At 34.9% G+C, this 24,778-nt stretch overlaps 4 protein-coding genes and 2 long non-coding RNA genes across 7 annotated transcripts; all 6 read right to left on the bottom strand.

Annotated features, from left to right (window-relative positions):
• Window positions 1-3,207: 3,207 nt before the first annotated feature.
• LOC112098527 lies at window positions 3,208-4,467 on the bottom strand. Its single transcript, XR_002905629.1, has 3 exons — window positions 4,412-4,467; window positions 3,958-4,122; window positions 3,208-3,617 (listed from the first exon to the last, which is right to left on the bottom strand). It is a non-coding gene; the product is annotated as an uncharacterized LOC112098527 (long non-coding RNA).
• Window positions 4,468-4,600: 133 nt separating this feature from the next.
• On the bottom strand, window positions 4,601-5,185 carry LOC112098528. The gene is made up of 3 exons (XR_002905630.1): window positions 5,000-5,185; window positions 4,780-4,892; window positions 4,601-4,710 (listed from the first exon to the last, which is right to left on the bottom strand). It is a non-coding gene; the product is annotated as an uncharacterized LOC112098528 (long non-coding RNA).
• Window positions 5,186-5,898: 713 nt separating this feature from the next.
• LOC112098526 (disease resistance protein RGA2-like) lies at window positions 5,899-9,141 on the bottom strand. Of its 2 annotated transcripts, XM_024185094.1 has the most exons (6): window positions 7,790-9,141; window positions 7,149-7,209; window positions 6,697-6,947; window positions 6,509-6,616; window positions 6,130-6,363; window positions 5,899-6,027 (listed from the first exon to the last, which is right to left on the bottom strand). In XM_024185094.1, the coding sequence occupies exons 1-2, from the start codon at window positions 8,862-8,864 to the stop codon at window positions 7,193-7,195; spliced, it is 1,092 nt and encodes a 363-aa protein (XP_024040862.1). In that variant the 5' UTR covers window positions 8,865-9,141; the 3' UTR covers window positions 5,899-6,027; window positions 6,130-6,363; window positions 6,509-6,616; window positions 6,697-6,947; window positions 7,149-7,192. The 2 variants fall into 2 exon arrangements, with proteins under 2 accessions (XP_024040862.1, XP_024040861.1); XM_024185093.1 differs by lacking the exon at window positions 5,899-6,027 and having other exon boundaries at window positions 6,087-6,363.
• Window positions 8,966-10,892, bottom strand: LOC112097882 (putative disease resistance protein RGA3). The gene is made up of 2 exons (XM_024183476.1): window positions 9,111-10,892; window positions 8,966-8,971 (listed from the first exon to the last, which is right to left on the bottom strand). The coding sequence occupies exons 1-2, from the start codon at window positions 10,890-10,892 to the stop codon at window positions 8,966-8,968; spliced, it is 1,788 nt and encodes a 595-aa protein (XP_024039244.1).
• A 2,779-nt stretch (window positions 10,893-13,671) lies between these two features.
• On the bottom strand, window positions 13,672-14,639 carry LOC112098308 (elongation of fatty acids protein 3-like). The gene has a single exon (XM_024184285.1). It carries the CDS (start codon window positions 14,534-14,536, stop codon window positions 13,718-13,720), a length of 819 nt encoding a protein of 272 aa, XP_024040053.1. The 5' UTR covers window positions 14,537-14,639; the 3' UTR covers window positions 13,672-13,717.
• An 875-nt stretch (window positions 14,640-15,514) lies between these two features.
• LOC112098307 (protein RETICULATA-RELATED 1, chloroplastic) lies at window positions 15,515-21,807 on the bottom strand. Its single transcript, XM_024184284.1, has 8 exons — window positions 21,320-21,807; window positions 18,153-18,317; window positions 17,936-18,028; window positions 17,745-17,860; window positions 17,325-17,423; window positions 16,927-17,229; window positions 16,622-16,786; window positions 15,515-16,102 (listed from the first exon to the last, which is right to left on the bottom strand). Exons 1-8 carry the CDS (start codon window positions 21,680-21,682, stop codon window positions 15,814-15,816), a joined length of 1,593 nt encoding a protein of 530 aa, XP_024040052.1. The 5' UTR covers window positions 21,683-21,807; the 3' UTR covers window positions 15,515-15,813.
• Window positions 21,808-24,778: the final 2,971 nt, after the last annotated feature.

Genomic DNA, 24,778 nt, shown 5'->3' with positions numbered 1-24,778 from the left:
TCACAAAAATTTTATTATTATTATTGTAAGTTGGTATGTTGAAAAATAAACAAGCTTTATATGAACTTTAAACACAGAAAATAATTTGCATGTAGTAAAATTGCTTAATATATCCATTATTTTATCATTTTTAACTTTATCTATCGGTTATTTTCATTTTGAAAATATAGGATAAATGAAATAATAACAAACACATATTTCAATTGAAAATTTATCAACTTGAAAACACCATTTTCATTCTCATAATATAAATTTAAAAATAAAACACAGAACATGCCCTAACATTTTCTGAATTTATTTTTATACTGTAAAAGAATCAAATTACTCACACAGTTATTTTAGTTTTTATGATATAAACAAATAATCATCATTTAAATTCAATAGAAAGAGGTATTCTTGGTAGAATTTACTTCTTTAGCAAAATATAATCTATTTGGGCCTTCTTACTCCATTAGGTTAATTGTCACATCATTAATTTTAGATTATAAACTTTATATTCGAACTTTGTAAGACCATCATTCATGCATTGTGCTTTTGTATACTTTATCGATATGTTTTGCTTAAGGGATAAAACTCATTATGTGGCAAAATTTTATAAGAGCTGGGATTATTTATATATGTTCTAGTACTTTGAGCATCTTACTATACATTCGTCTATAAAATTTTAACATTAGTTTTTACTACTCATCGAAATATCAAAATAGTCCTTACTACTAAACATCTCTCATTAATGTTCTGTAACGTATGTGAAAAAAAAAATAATAATAAGAGGAAGCTGGGTAATGTTTTATGGGGGAGAGGGATAGAGGAAGCTGTCAAACTGACCCGGAAAACCCGACCCAAAACTGCGAACCCGACGCAGACATATATCCGATTTTCGGCCACCTCACCGGCCATGGATGGTAGCAACGAAAGCTCCTGAGCCAGCCATCACTTTCCCACCGTCACTGTCGCCAAAAACCAACCGAAACGCCGCCGTTTGAAGCGCGAATAGTCGCAGCCAAAACCCATCACGACCGTCGTTGATTCCGTCGGAATTAGGCCGTGCCAGACGGAGAAATGGTAAGGAGGAAACAGAGGGTGTAACGGAGGTGCGGTAAATGGAGGATGATGGAGAGAGGGCAAACAACGGCCATGATGAGGGAGAGGAGGAGGAGGGTGAGGTTATGGACGGCTGTGATGGGCTTGAGGATGTGGGGTCCAATGAGAGGTGATGTTGATGTTGATGTTGATGTGTGGTTGAGGATGAATGTGAGGGAGAGATAAGTGCGGATGGAGAGATAAGTAACTTATATATATATATATATATATATATATTAATATTATTTATTAAAAATTAATTCTTTAAATACTTTAAAATATAAAATTATTAAATACAAATTTATTCTATTGTTGTTAATTCATAAAATTTTAATTCAATTATAACATTTCTACTTATTTTTTTAAGTTTAACGATATCTTTTTTATTTTTTTAAATTAAACTAATTTTTTTATGAGTAATGGTACAACCACAAACTCTTGTACAAACTTATTTTGTACAAACTTATTTTATACAAACTGATGTGGCATTAATTCATTGATTGAATGAAAATATAAATTAATAAAAACAAATCATGTGGGCCAAGTGATATTTAATTCAACCAATCTTATCATGCCACATCAGTTTGTACAAAATAAGTTTGTACAAGAGTTTGTGGCTGTATCATTACTCTTTTTTTATTCTTCTATTGTCTAAAGTTTTTTGATATAGTTTTATTTCAAAATAGATAAAATAAGCACAAAAAAAGTAGATGAATAAAAGAATATATTAAAAAGAAATAAGAACAAATAACAACACAACTAATTAAGAGAATAATAAAAAGATAAAATCAGAAATTTGAGATGAAATCATAAATTAACTTATGTTTATATTAAGGCTATTGTTTGAAAATTTGAATAACGATCAATAGTCATAGAAAATAGAGAAAACTATTAGATTTTTTCCTTTTCTTCTAGAGTAGAAAGTAGAGGAAGCAAGATTTTTTTCCCTCTCTCTCTTTCTTTCTCTCAAAACTATTTGAATTTATCTCGTGAAATAAGTAGTTTAGGAGATGACTCAAATAATTAATTTTTTATTAGTTTAATAATAAGAATTTACAATTATATTTTAAATCATTAAAAAATACTTAATAAAAATAATTGTTATTTAAGATATTACATTTTTACAATAATAAAATAATTCAAAATTTTTTTATTACAATAAAATTTATAATATAATTGAATCATCCACTACGTCACATAAAATACAAAATAGTACTAAATGTAATCCGTTTCGTTTTAAACTAAGTGAATTTATCTCGTGAGCTAAGTAGTTTAGGAGATAACTCAAATAATTAATTTTTTATTAGTTTAGTAATAAGAATTTTCAATTATATTTTAAAAAGTATAATTCATTGCAACAAAAATACTTAATAAAAATAACTGTTATTTAAGATATTAAATTTTTACAATAATAAAATAATTCCAATTTTTAATTAGTATAACACTAAAATTTGTAATATAATGTGTTCATATACTACATCACATAAAATATAAACTAGTACTAATTATAATCTTGTTACAACCATTCCTATTATATTCTATCGCATCATATGCTATCATATTTCATCCAGCAGGTCAAACGTGCAAAGTTTAAGTAAGATTTGTTAAAGTTGAGTAACATTTCATATGGTCAAGCGCGTGGAGTATGGACTTACATAATTGAGTGGGTACAATTAAAGTCGGGTAAAGTTTGGTAAATCTTTATATATATTGTTGCGGTTAGACAACTATATCTTTTAAGTCATATAATTAAATAGTTTTGATAAACATTTGCTATTGTGACTTAAAAATTAATTTGATTTGATCTCATATTTTATTATAAAAAAAAACTTATAATATCTTTATTATTTTTATTAAAATTATTATTTAAAAGTCATACATTTATTACACATTGTCATTTTTTTTTTCTTCACAACAACTAGTAGTATCGAATAAGACCTAAGTTGAGTATGATCAAATAATTTAAGTTTTGATTTTTATTGTACAAAATAATCATTAGATAATTAGTCTGTAAAGAATATCAGCTACTTCAAATGGAAATTTGCGATCAAAAGTGTACCACAGAAGTGACAACGACACTATATGAGAAATCTGAAATAGAATTTAATATCTTAGAATATACGACGTTGCATCACATATGGCATTTAGACATCAAGAAAAGAATCCCTCTATCTGTGAATCACACTTGCCAGGAAATTAACACCAGGGAAATACCACCACCTCATACTATTTCTTAGGTGTCTCAGAGTTTGATGAGGACTTCCATGCCGTGTCTCTTCGACAGGCAGCAAAATTGGGCAATTGACTACATCAACTCCAACAAATTTATGCAGACACCTTCCTCCGGACCATCCTCTTTCTTCGCGCTTTAGTTGCCCCTATTTCCCATTATCTTGTTTGACGCCAAGGAGCCCAAGCCCAGAAACAATGGCATTCTTTGGTATCAACCACCTGGAGACTTTGGTATCAAGCCTGTTGTGCAAGGCTTCTTCAAAAGGTCATCCGTTGATCTTTCTCCTAATTAGACATTCAAAACCCTGCATGGAATCCATTTGAGAAGTTGACAATAGACAAACTCCAACACATATAGACAGTAAAGAAGAATTCAGACTGCAATCACTGTGGCTGAACAAATGGGTAAGTATCTGGACTTGGAAAGGATGCTAGTTGATTAAGTAAAGGAAAATTGACATCAGACATTGATGTGATAGATATATACACTTCAATAGGAACCACATTAACAACTATGAGACAAACAAACAAATTCCCCAGTCAAAGTTCAACAAACAAAACATTAAAACAAGAGTAATTTGGTCTATCAATGTATATATAGAGATGTCAATCAATAGACAAATTCATAAAAGAAGAGGGAATGACCTCAAAGCCGTGCCTACGATCAGTGCTACTCCAATAACTTCAAAATGGTTGGTGACCGCTCTATCAAATCCACACAATAGCTGAAATCTCATGTTTGCATATAGTCCAATGAAAGCACCATAACCAAGCGCATTAGTACTTACAGATGGGATTGTCACAGACAACCTGTCAGGCAGATGGCCCAAATTTAACAAATGTTACACTGGCTTAGACAGCAAACAGAACAATCTTCTAAGTTTACTCTATTTATAACGAATAAGTGAACAAAGGAATGAAAAGGATGTTTGGCGAAGAATCTTGCATCTTATCAAGTGGGGAAAGCCTTCGCAACAAAGATGCTGCTTGCTTTCAAGCAATAATAATTTTCCAATTCCATAAGGTAGCTTAATGCCTTTTTAAGAATATCTGCACCAGCCTAACAATTAATCATGGAAATTCAATTTGCATTTATCACCTTTAATTTGCTCGTCTTTGTCTAGAGTATTGTTTTTGCGTTAACTTAACTAGCTTGCAAACCACCTGCAAATGGTTTTAAATAATGTGTGAGATTGTGAGTTCAAACGAATTAATCAAATATGATGACAGGAGAAACAAAATTGAAATAACCACAAGTAGAAGTATACTTTTGTTATATTTATAGCATCTTCTACTGTCTTCTTTTCCTTTTGCTCTGTTTCTGTGTGTGCTCAATCGCGATGCCTCAATCTTTTGCAGCCATATGCAGACTTGAAACACCGTGGTGTCCCTAAGGAACTTGAAAATTAGAAAAGTTTCAGTATGAGTGACTAAATATGATAATCGAAACTAATTTAATATACACACCTTGTAAATCTGAAACTAAATTACTCTGAATGTATATGCCTCTTGGCAGCAATTGCTCGTGGTGCAAAGTTTACTGCAAAGACTTCCTCAAACCTGTGAAGCTCACACTCTTCCTGGCAACAAAGAAACAGAGTCAATATACGAAGATGATTTTACTAACAAGTGAGAGCTTGCAAATATTGGAAGGATAACGATTACTCATAACCCAAATCCCCAATACCTTCTAATTTCTCACTCACGTGAGTTCAAGCTCCCAAAATTCATTACAGTGAAACTCTCACAACAAAATTCTCTTCAAAGATTCTCTACTCAAATTTGATGATGATATCTAGCACTGATCAAATTGGCTTGTGAACAATTAAGCTGCTTAGTATCCTTAACCTGATAAACTTACATAAACAAAAACAACTTGCCTAAAGTTTAATATTTAGAGGCAGAACAATAAAGAAGAAGATATATATTGATACTAAAATTTGACCTGTATTACCCTGATGTCAAGCATCACGGCATCTCATGTGGGTAAAATCTTCACAATACGAGATGCTTGCAAAATTGAAGCAGCATCTTATCACCTGTAATTTAATTAAGACAGTAACTTTCCCCAACTATTTTAATGCATTATTGGCAACTAAATTCAGCGGGCGCTAATTAAATACCCTTTTAACAACATCTTCTTATTCTTCTCCAATCTAACAGTTATTTGGAAAATCTAAATGACAGTCATGCATCAATGGCGTCAAAGTTTGGCTACAAAGCAGCCTGGAAAAGGCTTTACTCTCTGAGTGAGAGCATGAATTTGAAAAATATGATGAATGAAGAAACAAAGGCATAATACCACAAGAAGTCAAACTTTTCCCCAGAGCTCTGTTTCTGTTTGTGCTAAAGCCAATGGAAACCGAAGGAAATGAATTTCTACGAATTAGACATATCAGCCAAAACAAGTACTCTATACAAGCATAGTAAAAGAGAGTTAAAAAAATTTTAAGATTGATATGATAATTAAAATTTCAGTCACCATATAGTTAATAGAAAACTTTGTACACAATGATTTATGGCGTAATAAGACTGCATATCTAAATTTTAATTGCGATACAAAATATGATATTAGCATTAGGAGACCGCACCAAAACGTACCGTATTGAATGTGCCTTTTCACAACCATTGTACAAGCTTTGAAGCTTTGGCACAAATGCTTTTTCAAACCCATGAACATGATGCACCCGAGAGATGCAAGATATGAAATTGTTACTACAGCAGGCATTGAAACATTTGTTAAGAAAGGAAGTTTATGAAAATACGCTTAACATTCATTAGATAAATGCCTTCAGGAATCAATTCATCTGTAGTAACAATTTTCAAAGAGCATTAACTGCTTTAAGTCCCTCAACATCACAGACATCTTCAATTAAAATAGCGCAGATCCGGCCATCACTATTCCTTCTACTGCTCTTTTGCTTTAGAGAACGCTTCAATTACAAAATGCGTGTAAGGCTTTCTTGTTCAAGGTCCAGCGATCAAACCTTGCACAATAACAACAGAGGCAGTGGTTCCATCGCCAGCCTAATCCTTGGTCTCACCAATGTTCTGCACGAGTAGGAAATCAACCTTAAAAATAAGAATGAGTTGCAAAAACAGTTTATGGCCCTAAAGAACTTGAAAATCAGAAATGATTAAGAATGAGTGACTAAACATTTTAATTGAATAAACATACAAAACTTGAAAACCTAACATTGAAGTACTCTGAATGAATGTGCAATTGCACGAGCTGGTGACAACTGACTTTACTGCAAAGGCTCTTTCAAACCCTTGGAGATGATACTCTACATACCATGATAACCTGATAATACAAAGAAACACAATGAATATTAAAGGATATTCTGACAACGCAAATTTGTGCAAACTATCAAGTGTGGTTACCTGCATAATAGTGTCAACACCAAACTCCTGCCTCCATTGATTCCGAGAATGAAACAAGATAGAAATGATGATCTTAGCACCTTAACATCATGCAACAATAATCATCATGTCTTTCGGGCAGCTGTCAATTGAAACAGAGCAGACCCAGCCATCACTTCCTTCTTTAAAGTCCAGCAACCAAACGTTGCACAATAACCGCAGTGATAATCCTTGGTTACCCCAATTTTCTCCATAGAGTCTTCAAAGTCAACCTAAAAATGAAATGCAGGTGGAAATGAAAATTCTATAAACTAAATAAAATAAAATGCAATGCTTGAGCTTGAGCTTGCTTTAACATCATCATAATAGCGAATTTTGATACATCTTTACTTTTCTGTTCTTGTTTATTCACAACAAGATATCAATAGAAGAAGATGGAAATGAAATTCTATAAAATAAAGCAAGTGAATTACCAGCAGAACATTTTAGCAATCCTTTGGCTAAACTTTTCATTTTCTTAGCATGCTCTCCTGCCTGCATCATTAAAACCAAATTAGGTTGGACCTGTGAATTGCTAGTGTGGTTCTGACATTTCCTCGAATCCCTGGTGAACATAATTAAACTCGTATGAAATAAAACAAAGTGGGCTAATGTACTACTAAAAACAATTACACAATTACTTTAAACAATTAATGTCACGTAAATTATATATAAAAAATACGATTATCATTATACAAGATAAAATTGATGATTTAGTTTTCAACATTTCTGCAAATGTATCACAGAGATTTTGTCTCTCAGGAAGTTGCACATAACAAATTTTCGTGCATTAAAAAATAAAATACATTAGGATTTTCTATGATGTTGTATGAAATTTTACAAAAGAGCACAAATTTTTTAAAAGTAAATAAATATAGAAATTTCAACAGACTAAACTTGTATTTTTTTATTATTTAATCTTTAGAAAACAAGTTTAACAGATTTGATAACTAGGAAGTTTTACATATTTATACCAAGATTGATTCTATATAGAATTTTAATTCAAAATATAATTATTTTTATTAATTTCATTGCAAGCAACAACGAAGTAAATCAGAGGAGGAGGAGAAATTACCAGCGATAATCGTATGTGGTGATATCTTGATGTGGGGAATGTGAGATATCTTATGCCAGTCTTCTCCTTTCCCCTCTCTATAACGGTTTTCCAGAATGGGACATTTGTCAATAGTCAATTCCTGCAGCGTCGACGTTCGAAGGAGGTAATCCGGCAGCGCCTTCAATTTGGGGCAATTCTGAATAAACAAGGAAGAAAGACGCGGTATGTCTGTTGTCCTGCGATCTTCTAGAATGGGCAGTTCTTCCAAATTTTCACAAGAATAAATACTCAGTTCCTGCAGTGCCGTCGTTTGAAGAAGGTAATCTGGCATTACCTTTAATTTGTTGCAAGACCAAATCATCAAGGAAGAAAGACGTGGCATGATGGAGATGTTTTCCTTCCTCGTAATCCTGTAATTCCACTCTTCCAATTCTTGCATGTCCCAAATTTTGAGAGATTTCAATTTGGTGAAGGCAGTAACTGATGATGATGATGAAGATGAAGATGGGTCGTCCCAATAACTGCTTTCTTCTATTCCCAAAAACTCATTACCCACTCTTTTTACACTTGTCAAGTACTTTAGTTCGAGTTTTTCCAGAGGTAATTTTCCCAAAGGAGGCAAATGCTCACAGTTAAAACACAACGAAAGTTTTAGTTCCCTTAGATTGGTTAGCGAAGTCAACCATTTGGGAAAAATGTTGCCTCCGTAGCATTTAATCCTTAACTCCTCTACATTCACAGGCGGTTGTAAGGCTTCAAGAAGTTGTTTATCTTTCTCATTCTTCCTCCTCCATTCTTCACCTTCCATATCTACGACTCCAAACAGAAGATGCAAACGAAGGAGGTTTTTCTTATTGTAAAGTTGTAACCTCTTAGCCTCATCTACATGCGATACATTACTCAGTTCTTCTACTCTACATTCACGAAGGAGTTGAAGATTTTTCAGAGATTCAAGCCTACACGTGCTGCCGCCATCAACACCTCCACCCACAACAAACCTTTCTAATGTTCGAAGGCTGGTCAATCTGGAAATCCCTATTGGCAGGTACTCCAACAAATAAGTTTTAGCATTCAGTAAACTCCTCATGTTCATTAACTTCCCAATCCCCGCTGGCAATTCTCTAAGATTTCGGCACCGCCTAATATCTAGCTTTTGTAAATTATATAATTCACACAAAGTCTCAGGTAGTATCTCTATGCCTAATTCAGATAAATTAAGATATTTTAAATGTATCAATTTTCTGATATTTTCTGGAATTTCTCTAATCGAATTTGGGTCAAGATGAAAAGGATGAAAATATAGGGACGATTGCCTTATAACTAATGTCCTTAAACACACCAATTTACTAAATAACTCCGAAAGGATGCTACTACTAAGAGACAGATAGAAATCACTTCTCTCATAAATTAAAAGGGTACGCAATCTATCAAGTCCACGAATGGACATAGGAAATGAAGCGCCTCCTTCAAAATTTAACCCTAAGTGACGGACTTTGTCACCAAAAGAGTTTATGACTGATTCTTTGGTACCATTAATTTCTAGCCACAAACATTCTTTGCTACTTACAAATTGAGCAAAATCATGTACTATGTCATGCATCTTGCAACTCATAATATCATCATCGTCATTTTTCTCAAACTCTTGAAAGAAAGAGCGTGCTGCTAAAATGTTGAAACACTCTTCCCCAATCATCTCCATCTCTTCGTCTTCTTCTGCATTAAGGTAACCTTGAGCCATCCACAGATTAATCAACTCCTCTTTATCCATATTGTAGTCTTTTGGAAAGACAGCACAATATGAGAAACACCGTTTTACCATAGAATTGGAGGGCAAATCGTTATAACTCAACAACAAAGGGGCCAAAAGATCTTGCCCAATCTCTTGTACTTTCCACATTTCACTATCTAAAATTCTTTGCCACTCTTTTACTGTAATTTTAGAGCGCAAGAGATTCCCTATTACCTTTGCAGCAAGAGGCAGGCCTTTGCACTTACAAGCAATTTTTCGCCCAATTGGTTCTAATTTTTCACAATCTTCGAAAGAGCGACTGGAAAATGCCAACCGCTTGAACAACGACCAACATTCCTCTTCAGCCAATTGCTTAATGAAGATAATATTTGTTGATCCCATCATACGTGCAACTGACTCATTACGTGTGGTAACTAAAATTTTACTTCCTTGGAGACCATTCTTTAGACAAAGGAAGAATGGTTCCCATTTATTGTAACTCCCATCCCATACATCATCTAAGACAAGAAAAAACTTTTTTCCTTCAATTGATCTATGGATATGGCTCGTAAGAGATTGGAATTCGCTTAAACTAGGAGCTGACTCACCTAGACCTTCAATGATTGCTTTGGCAACCCTAATCTCCTCAAAAGTGTCTGATACACACACCCATATAACTTTTTCAAAATTTCTTTTCACCTCATCATTATTATAGGCTAGTTGTGCAAGAGTGGTTTTACCTATACCCCCTAACCCAACTAGTGAGATGACATGAAGGCCTTTTTGTTGTTCACTACTTTCACACAACAACTTGCTTAAGAGCTCATTTTTCTCATCAACTCTACCGCAAACCTCTCCCTCATCAATCAAGGAGGTGGTTCGCACTCGCTCTGGTTTCTTAACATTGTTGCTCACATTCTCAACAAATTTAAACGTATCTTTTTGGGAGGCAATATCATCTAGCTTTCCATTGATTTCCCTAATCTTGACGGCAATGTCATGACGAAGACTAAGTTGTTTGAAACTACCAAAGCAGTTTGATACAGCACAAAAGAAGGAGCGTACCTTCTTCTTATGAGGAGCAAGAGCAAGAGCATTGTCATCATCAACGCCCTCAATCTGCAATTTGAGCCTTGCAGTGGTCCACTCATCCAACACATCTTCCATGTCGTAGGATGCGTCTCTGAGCTGATCCAGCCAAAAAGTAACAGCATTGTCGCGCTGCATTTGCCTTTTCTCTGCATCTTCCAGCACAGCTCGAATGGCTCGAAGATTGCTGGTAAGCTTTTTCACTTCTCCGACACCAGTCACAAGCCTCACGTGTTGTTTCACTTCATCAGCCGCAACGGAGATCAGCTGCTCCAGGAGAGAGGAAACGATCGCATCAACCATTCTGACAAAGAAAACGAGAATTTTGATGAGTTATTAGATGTGCTTTTGTTGCGAAGATATGAAAGAAAGGAGTTATTGCATTCTTTTATACTGCATAGAAAAAGCTTATGCTTATCCCCACCCCACACGTCAATGATTGTAGAATGTTTAATTTCCCTGATTCTACTCCACTAGTTCTGATGCGTAATTATAAATATTCTCAAGTTATGTATGAAAATAGCACAAATTTGGATCTAGTAATGATTTTGATGTATTTTTTCATAATCTTCTAAAATACTATATCTGCATGTTATTTCGTGCAGAAATATGGCATTGGGTGAAAAAAGTTATGCTTATCCCCACCCACACGTTAGTAATTGTAGTAGCATCTGTAATTTCCATGATTCTACTCCACGGACGAACACATTTTTTGTACTAACATCTTTAAATTCCCACACGTTAGGAATTTGGCACATAATCTCAAACTCGTCGCATCTTTAACGTATGAGGTTGATGAATATATTATTTTCTCATGTCAATTTAAAACTCCGAGATTATGTGCCAAATTCCTAACGTGTGGGAATTTTACCTCCTAAGTAATCCGGCCCACTGCCAAGTGCCCACTTTTTCTCTGTCGAGTTAATGATGTTGTTTTGTTTTCCTTGTTTTAATTAATGTTACGGAGAGAAACAGATCGATGCAAATGGCTAGCCAGGTTTTGCAGAAACCATGAATGGTCTTGCATGTGACATAAAGCTTTATAGCTTATTCCTCCATCAACATTTCAATGGTTCCATCTCACGTGCACTTGGCTATGAATAAGGTCCATGCATGGATCGATCGATTTAGGAGTTTGGACCATCTCATGCTGCAGAGTTATGTGTCATGTATGTGTGTTGACACTTGCCAGTTCATTTTTGTTATAAAGATTATTGATACTCATAAATGTACTACTTACAAATCATAAATTTTGAGTTTGACACTTTAGTTTCATTTTGTAATCCCTACGCTCTTTAAATATTTGTAACAATATATTTCAAACTTTAACTCAGACGTAATGAATGAAGGGGGATCCTCTTCTTATATAAATTTTTATTTTTTAATGTTCAAGTTACATTTGATTACGTGTACTTATTATCTAGTTTTGACTATCTAATTACATTTGATTACGTGTACTTATTATATAAATTTTTTTTGAAATGATGGGTCTGGTGAGATTTTTACATCTTGGATCAGTAGGTCAAGAACAGGCAGGGCAGGGCCTTCTCTGAAGTCAATCTTGTGAGCAACACCAGCTTTTTGGATAATTGGCAGCCCCAATTCATAATTTTCTCTGTTGATGTCCATGGCCAAAATCTGCAACCGAAGCTTATTCTACTCTTATTAATCAAGAGATAATTTTATCTCTAACTAATTTAATTGGGAGAAAAATTGAGAGAGATGTCCACTCTGTCCTTATTAATTGAGAGATAATTGTACCCTTACCCAATTTAATTGGAAAAGAAATCGAATTCCAACAATAACTAGGACTCAAATCCATGCACTTAAGCTAACTTTAAGTTTTTGGACACATGGTTATAATGTTCTTTATTTAAATCCTAACAAATGGTGGGACTTGAACTTGTGCTTACAAACATTGAGTGCTTAGGGGCTGTGCCCTATCACATAAATGTAGATAACAATAATTAATACATTAACAAAATGAAAAATATTAGTTTACAAAATGCAAATCCAAATTTTTTGTGTGAGAGGGGATTTAAAAGGGAGAGACTAAACAAATGTGGTGAAAAACGACATGTATTACTAAAACTAAAAATACGAAGTCTAGGCAATTGAAAACATCAGGTTTTTTATTTAAATATCCTCAATTTTTCTTTAAATATCAAATTTATAGCCTATTATATACATATACCTCACGAAGATAGGGAAAGTAAAAAATAACCTTAAAAAAATCAAGATTCCACACATTTCTTCCTCTCAGTACAGGAAGATGTCGAGTACGAAGTCGGGTAAGTTGAGAATTTAGTCGAGCAAGAATTGGAGATAAATAAGTCGAGTATATGGTCCAGTAAGAAGTTGAGTAAGCATATTAAATCAGTCGAGTATTAAGTAAAAGTCAAGTAAATTTTTTGAACAAGTCGAGTAAAATTTATGTAATTTTTAAAGAGATCGAGTATTAAGTCGGGTAAGTACATTGGGTCGAGTATTAATATTTTTAAAGAAGTGAAGTCTGGTAAGTTGAACATTCAGTCGAGTAAGAAATTAAGACAATTGAATAAGTCAAGTATCTAGTCGAGTACGAAGTCGGGTATGAAGTCTGGTAAGTTGAGTATTCAGTCAAGTAAGAAGTGAAGTCAATTGAATAAGTCGAGTGTCTAGTCGAGTACGAAGTCGGGTATGAAGTCTGGTAAGTTGAGCATTCAGTCGAGTAAGAAATGAAGGTAATTGAATAAGTCGAATATTTAGTCGAGTACGAAGTCGGGTCTGAAGTCTGATAAGTTAAGCATTCAGTCAAGTAAGAAGTGAAAATAATTGAATAAGTCGAGTATCTAGTCGAGTAAGTAGATTTAATGAGTCGAGTATTAATTTTTTGTTGGCATTTTATTGAGGTTATTTTTGTACTTTTATTGATTTTTTTAAGTATGTATATGTAAAGTTACAAATTTTAATAGATAGAGGTATATTTTGGGTATTACGAGAGAAACCGTGTATATCCCACGCAATTCCTTCGAAAACATCTCTGTCAATTGCAATGAACAGATCACAACCCTTCTTAATTAAACAAAATCAAACTTAAAAAAACAAATCACACACACAAAAACAATCACAAAAACTATTTGTTCTGATCATCCCTGCTTTTTTTTAGCGTAGCTCTTGGAATGAAAATTAACAAAAAGTGTCAAAAGAGAAGCATTAAACACAGCATTGAAGCACCAACCCAAAATCCCAGAGCAACCAAATCCCGCAAAATGATAATACAGCATCAAAACCGAAACAACAAAACTAAACACAAACTGAACAATCTGACAATCAGTGACCAATCTCTTCCACTTTGGCCGCAACCCCATCACACACAATAGATAGTACCCGTACATGATCACGTGCACACTTGCATTGGTGACAAGTGCGATAGGAAACAAAGACTGCTTCGTCTGTAACCAAAGGTAGCACATTACGACGACGGTTGCATGGTGGTAGACGTGGAGGAACGTGAGCCGTTGGATGGAGTTTGACAAAATGATCAAAAGGGTGTCTAGAAATTCGAGTATTTTGGAGAGGTAGAAGATGTAAGCGTAGAAGAAGAGGGGACCGGAGGGAGAAATGGTGGGGGGGAAACAGAGGGTGTGACGGAGGTCGGGTGAATGGAGGACGATGGAGAGAGTGCAACCAACGGCCATGACGAGGGAGACGAGGAGGAGGGTGAGGTTATGGACGGCTGTGATGGGCTTGAGGATGTGGGGTTCAATGAGAGGTGATGATGGTGGTGATGTTGATGTTGATGTGTGGTAGAGGATGAATGTGAGGGAGAGGTAAGTGAGGATGGAGAGAATAAGGAAGTGTGGGGAGGAAGCTGGGGTTTGGTTTTGAGTCCATGTGAAGTTGAGGATTTGGGGCTGGTTTACAAGCCAATATTGGAGTGTTGAGGTGATTGAATTTGAAGCCATGGCTGGTTTTTAGGGGGAGGAAAGATTAGAAAGAGATGATGTTGAGAGGAGTGGGGGAGTTTAGACAGTTTGGGATAACCTGAGGGGTATTTTGGGCATAGAATGTTGTCCGAGCTTAAATTTTTGTTAAAAAGAAATAATAATAATAATAATAATAATAATAATAAATTCTTTTCTCATGTCAATTTAAAACTCCGATTGTGTTTCCAACAATTGCTTTTCTTTTTCTATTTTGGGATTTTGAATCATAATTTTTCAATTCAATAATAGCCTCTTCAATTAAAAAATATGGTAAGAGGGGATGGGGGTAGTGTCTAGGCCTCCGCGACAAAAGGCATCTTTGGACGTGGGTTTCATCAGCTTTTTTGGCTATTTCTGGTCAATCAAACTTGTGGATTTCGTGCACTCAACGTGGAACCCTTTTGAATGGACGTAATGGTTTTGGTGGGATCACCCAAGCCGAAGAAGCATAGAACTGGGACCAATTTGTTGACAAAAATTTAGGCATAAAATTAACGAGTAAGATTTAAGTAAAATTGAGTTAACATCTTGTATGGTGAAGTACATCGAGTAAGGATTTCTACAATCGGACTAGAAAGTATAACTAAAATTTGGTAAGAGTTTCGTAGGGCATAATTTTTAAGATACAACGTTAAAGAGTATTTAGTAAACACTTACAATATTACTTGAATTGATCTAATCTCATATTCTAATATAAAAAATCTAAAATATTTTTAATAATTTTATCGAAATTATTGTTTTGACAATCATGTTTATTATATAATATCAACGTTTATACTATAATTACCGCTAATACTAAAAGCTGATCTCGTAATTAAAAGCTCTGGTTTTTTGGCGTTACAAGATGATTCAAACTTGAACTTGCCATCAAAAGTGTATCAAAACAATCACAAAGACACTCTGTTTGATAAATCTGCAGTAGAATTTGCACAATTTAACTGAGTTACAAAGAGTAAATAAGATTCCAAAGCAACAGGCCATTATTTTTATTAAGAAAACAATTCATCGCTAGAACAAAATTAACTTTTCTAACTTACTAGAATTTAACTAGAGAAAAATTGGAATATACGTCGTTGTATCACATATAGTATTTAGACATCAAGAAAAGAATCCCTCCAGCAGTGAACTATACTTGTCAGGAAACACCTCCCTACTAGTTCTTAGATGTCTCAAAGAGTTTGATGAGGACTTCCGAGTTGTATCTCTTCGACAGGCAGCAAAATTGGGCTATTGACTAGGATTAACTCCCAAGAAATTTATGCGGTCACCTTCTTCCGGACTATCCTCTTTCTTCGCACTTTAGGAGCCCTTGCTTCCTCTTCAACAGAGTCGACATTCCCTTGTTTGATGCCAAGGAGCCCAAGCCCAGAGACAATGGCATTCTTTGATATCAACCACCTTGGGGACTTTTGAGTTGAGCCATTGACATCCTGAGACGGCCTGTTGTAAGCCTTCTTCAAAAGGTCATCTGACTGAAGTAGCGGATCCGCTTCCACTCCTAGCCAAGCAAGCCTTGATCTTTCTCCTAATTGGACATTAAGAACCCTGCATAGAATCCATTTGAGAAGTTGAACAATAGACAAAGTCCCAACACATATAGGCAGTAAAGAATAATTTGGACAACAATTACTGATTGTTTACGCACAGGGCTGAACAAATGGGTAAATTAAGGCACTTAAAAGTTGGAACCGTATTCACCACTTGTATTTCCTTAGAGAACTACCTCAGAGTTCAGTTAATTTAAAACCATTCTTACGTATTTAACTGTAAAACTAGAGAAATTGTACTTCCGTAGCGAAGTCTCACTATTGTTAAGGATCTGGACTTGGGAAGGATGCAAGTTGATTAAGTAAAGAAAAATTGAAATAATACTCGGTGATAGATCTACACACTCCAATAGAAACCACACTAACATCATATCAGACCAATAAACAGATTCCCCAGTCAAAGTTTAACAAACAAAACATTAAAACAAGGGTAATTTGGTACGACCAGAATAGTCTATCAATGTATATAGAGATGAAGATCAATAAACAAATACGTAAAAGAGAGAGAGGGAGATACCTCAAAGCAGTGCTTAAGAACAGTGCTACTCCAATAACATCAAAATGGTTGATGACCGCTCTATCAAATCCACACAATAGCTGATATCTCATGTTTGCATATAGTCCAAGGAAAGCACCATAACCAAGCGCACTAGTACTCACAGATGGGATTGTCACAGATAACCTGTCAGACATTAAAGGTGGCCCAAATTTAACAAATGTTAAACTGGTTTAGACAGTAAACAGAACAATCTTCTAAGTTTTCTTTATTTATAACGAATAAGTGAACGAGGAATGAACAGGAAGTTTTGCAACCATGTTTACCTGTCCTTTTTACCAGCAAGATAGTTTGACAAAGAACCTTGCACTGCTCCAGCACTTAATCCCACCATACACAACTCTGCAGCCTTGTAAAAAAGGGAGTGAATTCTCTTTTGCAAGTCAAATTCTCGAAATGGGTAACTCCGTTCAAATATATTGTTTGGGAGCTTTTGTAATGTATTTTGCAAGTCAAACCGGAAGGTGTTTCCATAAGAACGACAAGGAGCAAGCGACCAAACAACAAAAGCATTACATGCTGTTACTGTGAGCACATTTATTAGGGCAAGATCCCATTCTTGCTTTATCCTGTCATGACAGAAACAAATATTTATTAGCTTAATATATAAAATGAAAATAAAAAGGAAGGGGAAAGTTCCTTTGTTATGAAAGAAAAAACACACCTCTCCTTACGATTCTCCAACTCCCACAAAACAGTGCAACCAATTGTGGCAGCCTGCTCTAGTACAAGTTTATACAAAAAAGCAGGATCTGCGAGCATCCTGTGGCAACAGCAGTCGATACATCATGAGAGATCCAACATCTTAAAACCAATCAAACATCACTGAACCATTGGAAAGTGTATACTTATAATTTTTTTTTTCCAAAAACTTTGTCCAAGATAAATGAATGTATAAATTTCTTCTACTAGTCTAAGCTTTAACAGTTTTCAGCTCCAAACTTCTAAATCCAACACAGATACAAAACAGCCAAGATTAATTAGCTACAAAGCGATAAATACACAAATCACAAAGCAATCAAAAAGCAAAACCCCATAAATGATAAATTAAAAGTAATTCCAGGAGCACAACAAGAAAGACTACCTGCCAATGAATGCCCTCGAGATTCCCTGAGGAAGTGAACGAGAAATGAACCTGGTAGTTGTTGGTCTGGCATTAATAGCAAGGAATTTTACCATCTGAGCAGAGCTGACTAATCCCTAGAAACAATATTTCAGTGAGTATTTAGCCATACGAGTTCACAGACAAAAGCAATAACACGAGCAACTATGTACCATTTCATAAGCTTGTCGGAACCCAGCAGGTAAATCCATCATTGTCTTCATCCATTCATTCAACACAGCGTCTACAAATTTTCGATCAAAGAGCTGGCAGAAAGTATGGAAATAGTTACTACATCGAAATTCAAAATCAAAAGAATATGAGCAGAAGCAAATATTAATTTAATCAACAAATATCCATAAGTATGTTTCAGAGCTTATAAGCTTCAACCTCTTCAAGGATTTTCCGCCTCCTGAAAAGTCCGCCCTCATCTCCCTCATCGCCGTCATCAAAATCATCGAAGTAGTCATCATCATCCCCATCATCATCACCTCCATCACCGCCACCATGGTTGATTTTCTTTCCAATATCTCCACCACCGCCACCAGTTGCAAGCTGTAATTTTAAAATGAATTAGCCTCCTTGCCAAAATTTCTAGCTATTATGCAAGCCAAAAAAAAAAAAAAGGAAAATGAAATGTTGCGTTTGGATGTTATGCAAAAGCAAAACCTTGAACCTCACTTTCAGGCCTTTATCAGCACCCCAGTCACAAATGAACGATTTATCAGCACACCACTCACAAATGAATGATAAAAGTCCAACAATGCGTAAGGTTCACGATTCCATAAACATAGAATTTTAACAATTAAGTCAACAAACCAATTAAACAAACTTCTCCATAAAATGAATTTTAAACAAAAATAAAAGCATTGTATACCACATACAGCCACCGGAATCATTAAGGGGGAGATGATTGTACTAACTAATTAATAGCAATGACTGAAAAACAGCAGTAACAAATCCATAGATTTAAACCAATTATTGCATGTACTGAATATTCACCATCCTAGAAAGACAAATGAAAAAGCAAATCTCTTCTACTGACATAAGGTCACAGGCAAAGAAAACCAATGCCTCTACTAATAATATTTTGGCAAATAAAACCTCAAATCATAATATCTATGAGACAGCTAAGAACGACACAATCGGTGTGGTATCAAATCATAATGAAGTGTATTAACTGCTTATAAACACCTTTTAGGGATGATATTGAGGACACTTTTGTAAAAGGAATCACCATTTGGAATGACTTGCAAGTTTAATAGGCAGAACAGATTGTTCTTGTACTAAAGAAGTAACAAGTTGATATGGAGTAAATTTACAGAAAGAATTAGAGTAGTTTTTAATAGTATCTGCAGTAACAATATTTTGTGTAGGGAACACAATTGAGATTGTTTTTCAGGAATGTAAAATGTTGAGGTTTATTATTAAGGTTCATGTTTCCTGATCTGCATTGTATTGTAGAGGACAAGTAAGAAAGCGGCTCAGCACAAGGACTGGTCATCATTTGTCCAAAAATCCTAAAGTTACAAAACTAAATGTAAGTTCTTTTAAAACTTTAACACTGCAATTTATAATCTTGGCAGTTTTAACCAGGGGCATAAACTAGTGATAGGGACTGAACAATCGGTTTCAGATCATTTGTAATGAAAATTTGCAGTTAAAACACAAAATAGCTTGTACAAGAGCAAGGAACTTGATATTTCACTGATGGAAACCTAGTGCACCGAACACATTTCAAGGTAGCTTTCTGTGCTTGAACTGCAACCCGTTCAAAACATTCTACCAATGACAATGTGATTATGGGGGGATAAGATTTACAACTCGTGATAAATGCATAACACGGGGTGTCTCCAGACCAGTACTTGCAAATTTGGTTGCTTCGAGTCATACTGTGGGGTAAGTTACACTGCAAGAGTTTTAAGATTTTGAAAGTATGGCAGGGAACATTTAAGAGAGAAGAAAAAGAAAGGGTATGTATATTTGAGATGAGAAATATGTGAGCTTCAGATGGTCATGATGACCTCTTCATGAGGTAAATTCAAAACCATTTAAGCCCATTTTCTCTTCTGTAGAGTGATTCTACGTTTTTGTCTTTTTTATTTTCCCATGCTTTTACAAATAGTACTTATCTCATGCTTTCACAAACACTTTTGAGGTGAAAACTACTTAAATGCTATATAAGTGCTCATTCATATATTAATACATTATTTTACTCTTAATCTACATAAATGATGACCAGCAGAGGGATGTCATTCATATATCACTACTTTATTTTACTCTTAATCTACATAATGATGACCAGCACAGGGATGTCATTAAAATCAAATCTAGTGCGTTTTCCGCAGGCAGCTAACCAACTGAACAACTATGTTAGATTCTAACGAGTATTGAATAAAGCATCAAACTAGTTATATTCTAAAGAGTGTTGAATACAGCATCAAACTAACTTTTCGTAACATTCCATGATTTCACTTTCTCCATAGGTGGAGCTCATTACATTATTGAGTTTAATGAGTGGCTCAAAGTAGCTTAGATAGAGATTTATTTGATGAAATCCCAACTTTTTTGGATCAAGAAGAACATTTTCAATTCTTAGTTGTTTCATTTTAATCCAAATATGCTTTTTATAATCATGGTTAACTCATTTCCATATATCTAAAACCAGATTTTTTAGCTCCTCTAAAAACTAATTTATCAACCTCAAATTAAAAATTAAATGCCCAAAGTAGCCTTTAATAACTCTTATACAATTAACAGACAAACAACCACTTCTTTTTCCAATAGCTAACTTTTAGGGAAAATAAATAAATAAATAACCAAAACTCAACTTCAAAAAAATCCTAAAGTCGTGTTAAAAAAATGACAACTACTAAATATCAAAATAACTTCTCAAATTCATGGAAGAATACATCTTAAACCTTTTCTGCAAGTACACAACTTAAGAGCTTGTGTCAAAGCAATGCAAACAAAAGGGGAAGGACGAATGAAAATCACAAGTCAAGCAAACAATTTCTACCTATTTTTCCTTTTCCCAGCTTTTGAGCAACCACTTACAAGAATACAATCACATTAAAACAATCACATTAAAACACCTTCAAACACTCAAATCCATACTTCAAAAATCTACCCTCACCCCCATCTCGCATTAGCCCAAATAACCTAGAACCTTTAAACAAAACCGTCATTGCTCTCAGATTCGTATCATACCACACAATTGCCCCAGGATTAGTAATCCTTTTAGGCATAGCTTAAACCCTAAAGCAACTGAATCCATAGGAAATGACCTCAATTTGCAGCTTCCAACGTCATTCAACATCAACAGTGTTTATCACCACGCCTTTTTCTCAAAGCAGGAAACTTTTAATAAGGAAATTTTTTTTCGCCGGGGGGGGGGGGGGGGGGGGCGCGGAACATTTGTACTTGGCAATCAATCACCCAAAAACCTAACTCTAAGAAATTGCAAAAATTAAATTAAAAAAAGAGAAAAAATTTAACGAATTTTGAAACTGAAAACAACAACAACAACAACAGCAGCAAAAATAACAGTTACAGACCTCAGGTGTAGTCTCAGATTGCTGCTGCGTCGTGTCAAGTTTCCCTTTTTCCAACGTAACAGCACCAAATGCACCGTATTGACCCCCTTTCATAAGCGGACCGTACTCGGCAGTCGAACCGGACGGTAGAGCACTGGGCGCTTTGTAGCACCTCTCCAACAAAACCACAGAATGGTCTCCGCCGTCAATTAACGGCGACGGCACCGAACACGTTATCGGCATATTCTTTCTCCGCACCCTAACCCCCACCGGATAACTCGTACTGTATCGAGGAGCCGCCAGAGTCGATGATGATGATGCTGATGACACGGCTTTGGCAGCGGTTGTGGGGACGGGAGTCGTTTGGAACATGATGTGAGACATGATTGGAATGTTTGGATACCGAGAAAATTTTGGTAATTTTCCCGGAAATTTTATATATATATTTTTTAATTTTTGTTTTGGTTTTCTTTCTCTCTCTGAGATTTTAGAGAGAGAGAAAATGAGAGAGAGAGATTGAAAGGGTTTTGAAGGATCAGTTTAAGCTCGACTAAACGACAAAAACGTAATCAGATAGTGTGCGTAGTTTTTTGAGACGTTGAGTTAACTCGTCCGGTTTCACGTGTTCACTCGGCCGGCTCGCTGAGTTGGCGTTTCTCTGACACGAAGAGCTTAAACTACTGTCCGCTAGCAGTAGCCGATCGATGCTCACTGCTTAACGATTGCTCGGTGATACAGTGGTAAATTTTTATATAAATTAATATAATATTAATATTAATTTATTAATTAAATAAAAATATAAAATAATAAAAATAAATTATATGAATTAAGAGATATTTAATTCAATCAATTTTATTATGTCACATTAATTTATATAATATAAATTTATACAAGTAGTTATATTATTACTTATTTTTTAATATGCTGCAAAATTACAATACAGCCCCTGTGGTTTCTAAAATTACAGATGGTCACTTGTTGCAGATTAATAATTATTTAATTTCTTAAACAATTTAAGAAATACAAGATGTTAAAGATACCCTTGAATTATTGTTAAGCATCTTCCCATCTTATTCTTGATGTGGAAAGTTCTATATTCTTTATGGGTGTATGGTAGTTTATTTATTTATTATTTTTAATATTAGAATTTTTTAGCTGAACTTCAATTTTGTACCAACAAATCTCAATAGACATTGGATTAGAACTTAGGTTCCAATGAATATATTATTTTGGATTCTCTAATGTAATATTGAAGAAAAAAAATTAGCTAATAGATATTTTAATAAATAAAATAATAAAAATTAAAAATATAATATGATCGATAACAAAAGCATTTGTCTACTACATTTGTCTATTGTCATTTTCAAGTAGTTTGTTTAGCTTACTATTGAAATTCAAATCCTTAGAAATAAACGAGTTTTAACAAACTTTTCTTGCTTAATAAAATATAAATTTTTTGACAAAACTTTTCTTTTTAAATAAACTGTAAATGGTGATGAAATTATATTAGATATAGAGTTGAATTTAATAGATAATAATTCAGAAATAAGATTATTTCATTTTTATATTTGATGTTATAAAAAAATAAATTCATTATATTTATACAAAAAGTAATGATCTAGTGGGCGATGATACGCATTTTATGGTGAGTGACATTATCACGTGATACTGTCTGATTAACTCAAAATTTTAATAATATACATAAAGAGACATAGAATTTTATCACTTATTCAAGTGTTTACCATCTAATGAGTATCACTAGTTCACTACGTATTAAGTCATCCTGATACAAGTGTGAGGGACCTTTATAAATAATATTTATATTCTAATAAAATATAGATAAAATGCATAATGTAATGTACTCGACCCTAAAGCTAGATGGGTCTTTAAGATAGGAATAAAAAAAACATCCGTAAAATTGCTCAAATAAAAGTTAAAACTAAAATAATCATACAGAAGTTAACAGCTCATTTGTTGAGTTGGTTGAGTTTGATTGTGTTATTCTATACTTTCTTATGATTCATGTGCAGACTTTAATGGTCCTCCATGTTGGACTTTAATCATGAATTTGTAAATTGGGCTTGCGCGTCTATTCCTTATAAGAAAGTATAACGCTTTCCACACCCATTTAAAATTTTTATTAAACTCCATTTATTTTTATTATAATTCTATTATTAGTGGAAATTACATTAAACGATAATTATTAAATTAATTAAATTAAAAGTTTTACACCCGCAAATTATGAACTATCCCATCTTTAAATCCTAATCATAATATAATTGTTGATGCGAGATTCCGGTTCTCCTCGTTCTACGATCAGGATCTCTGCTCGATCAACTTCGTCACTACCAGGAGGTCTCCTCGCCAGGCTTCTTCTCCGGAGGTCCCTGCGTACACAGATAAGTCAGAGTACGCCGGTTGTTTTCCCGGCGCAAACCCTCCGACGCTCAAGTCAGATATGAAGGTTCGGGAAAAGCTTGCCACAGGTCTTATGGCGTTTCTTGTGGTTTTCTCCCCTTTTCTCAAGAATGCCAACCCTTTTACCTTCGTTGGCTACCTTTTTATAGGCTTCCTCTGAATCTCAGTCTTCCGCTCTTTTCGAGACGGTATGGGACTCCAACTGCTGCGTTATGGGCAAAACATGGGATCTAGCGTGTTACGCCACGGTTCAGGGGAAGCGTGGCTGCCACGGCTCTGTGAGACCTTGCGTGTTACGCCACGGTTCTGGGGAAAGTGTGGCTGTCCTGGCTCCGTGAGATCTTGCGTGTTACGTCGCGGTTCTGGGGAAAGCGTGGCTGTTGTGCCTAGATTCTCGTGCTGGAGAGCACGTCTTGCCAACTGCCGTCGACCGGGTCTCCTCGCCTCTCGATCTCTAGCCGGAATGGCCTCGTGCCTTTTATAGGAATCGGCCTCGCGGACGACAACATCGTGGACGAGCAGGATGTTTCTGCTCCTGTTCTTCCACGCGCCAGGCTTTAACGGAAAACACCGGTTCGCAGAACTCCGCCATCAGATGTCTGCCCGTCATTCCTGGTCCCTTCCTGGTCCCTTCGACGCATTTGTCCCAAACAGTATCCCTCCCAAACAGTATTCATCAGACTCCTGATTTGTTGCTGAAGATTTTGAAAATGATGTCCTGGATACTCTTATAATGAATAAGCAAACTACTGGAGCCAAGGTAATCTAGTCCGTGCGAGAAGGATCAGGAATACTTCAAAGTTTTCAGCTGTCAAGAAACTACAAATTCTGTGTTTTATGCAACATTAAGATATTGTTCTATTTTTAATCAACTTTTTTATCCGCCACTGATTCTTGGAGTTTTTCTAACTTTGTTTGAAGATTTGTGCCATCAAAGCTCCTGGACATGATATTATGAAAGATCTACTTAATATCAGATGGAAAAAACTAATCTCCTGAACATGCATTATGATGTGATGTGCAATCTGTCCTTTCCTTTCCTTAGGTCATCACTGAAAAGGA

Source organism: Citrus clementina, unplaced genomic scaffold (assembly GCF_000493195.1).
Source record: "Citrus clementina cultivar Clemenules unplaced genomic scaffold, Citrus_clementina_v1.0 scaffold_5, whole genome shotgun sequence".
Classification (NCBI taxonomy): Eukaryota; Viridiplantae; Streptophyta; class Magnoliopsida; order Sapindales; family Rutaceae; genus Citrus; species Citrus x clementina.
This window is presented reverse-complemented; position numbering and strand designations above follow the sequence as displayed.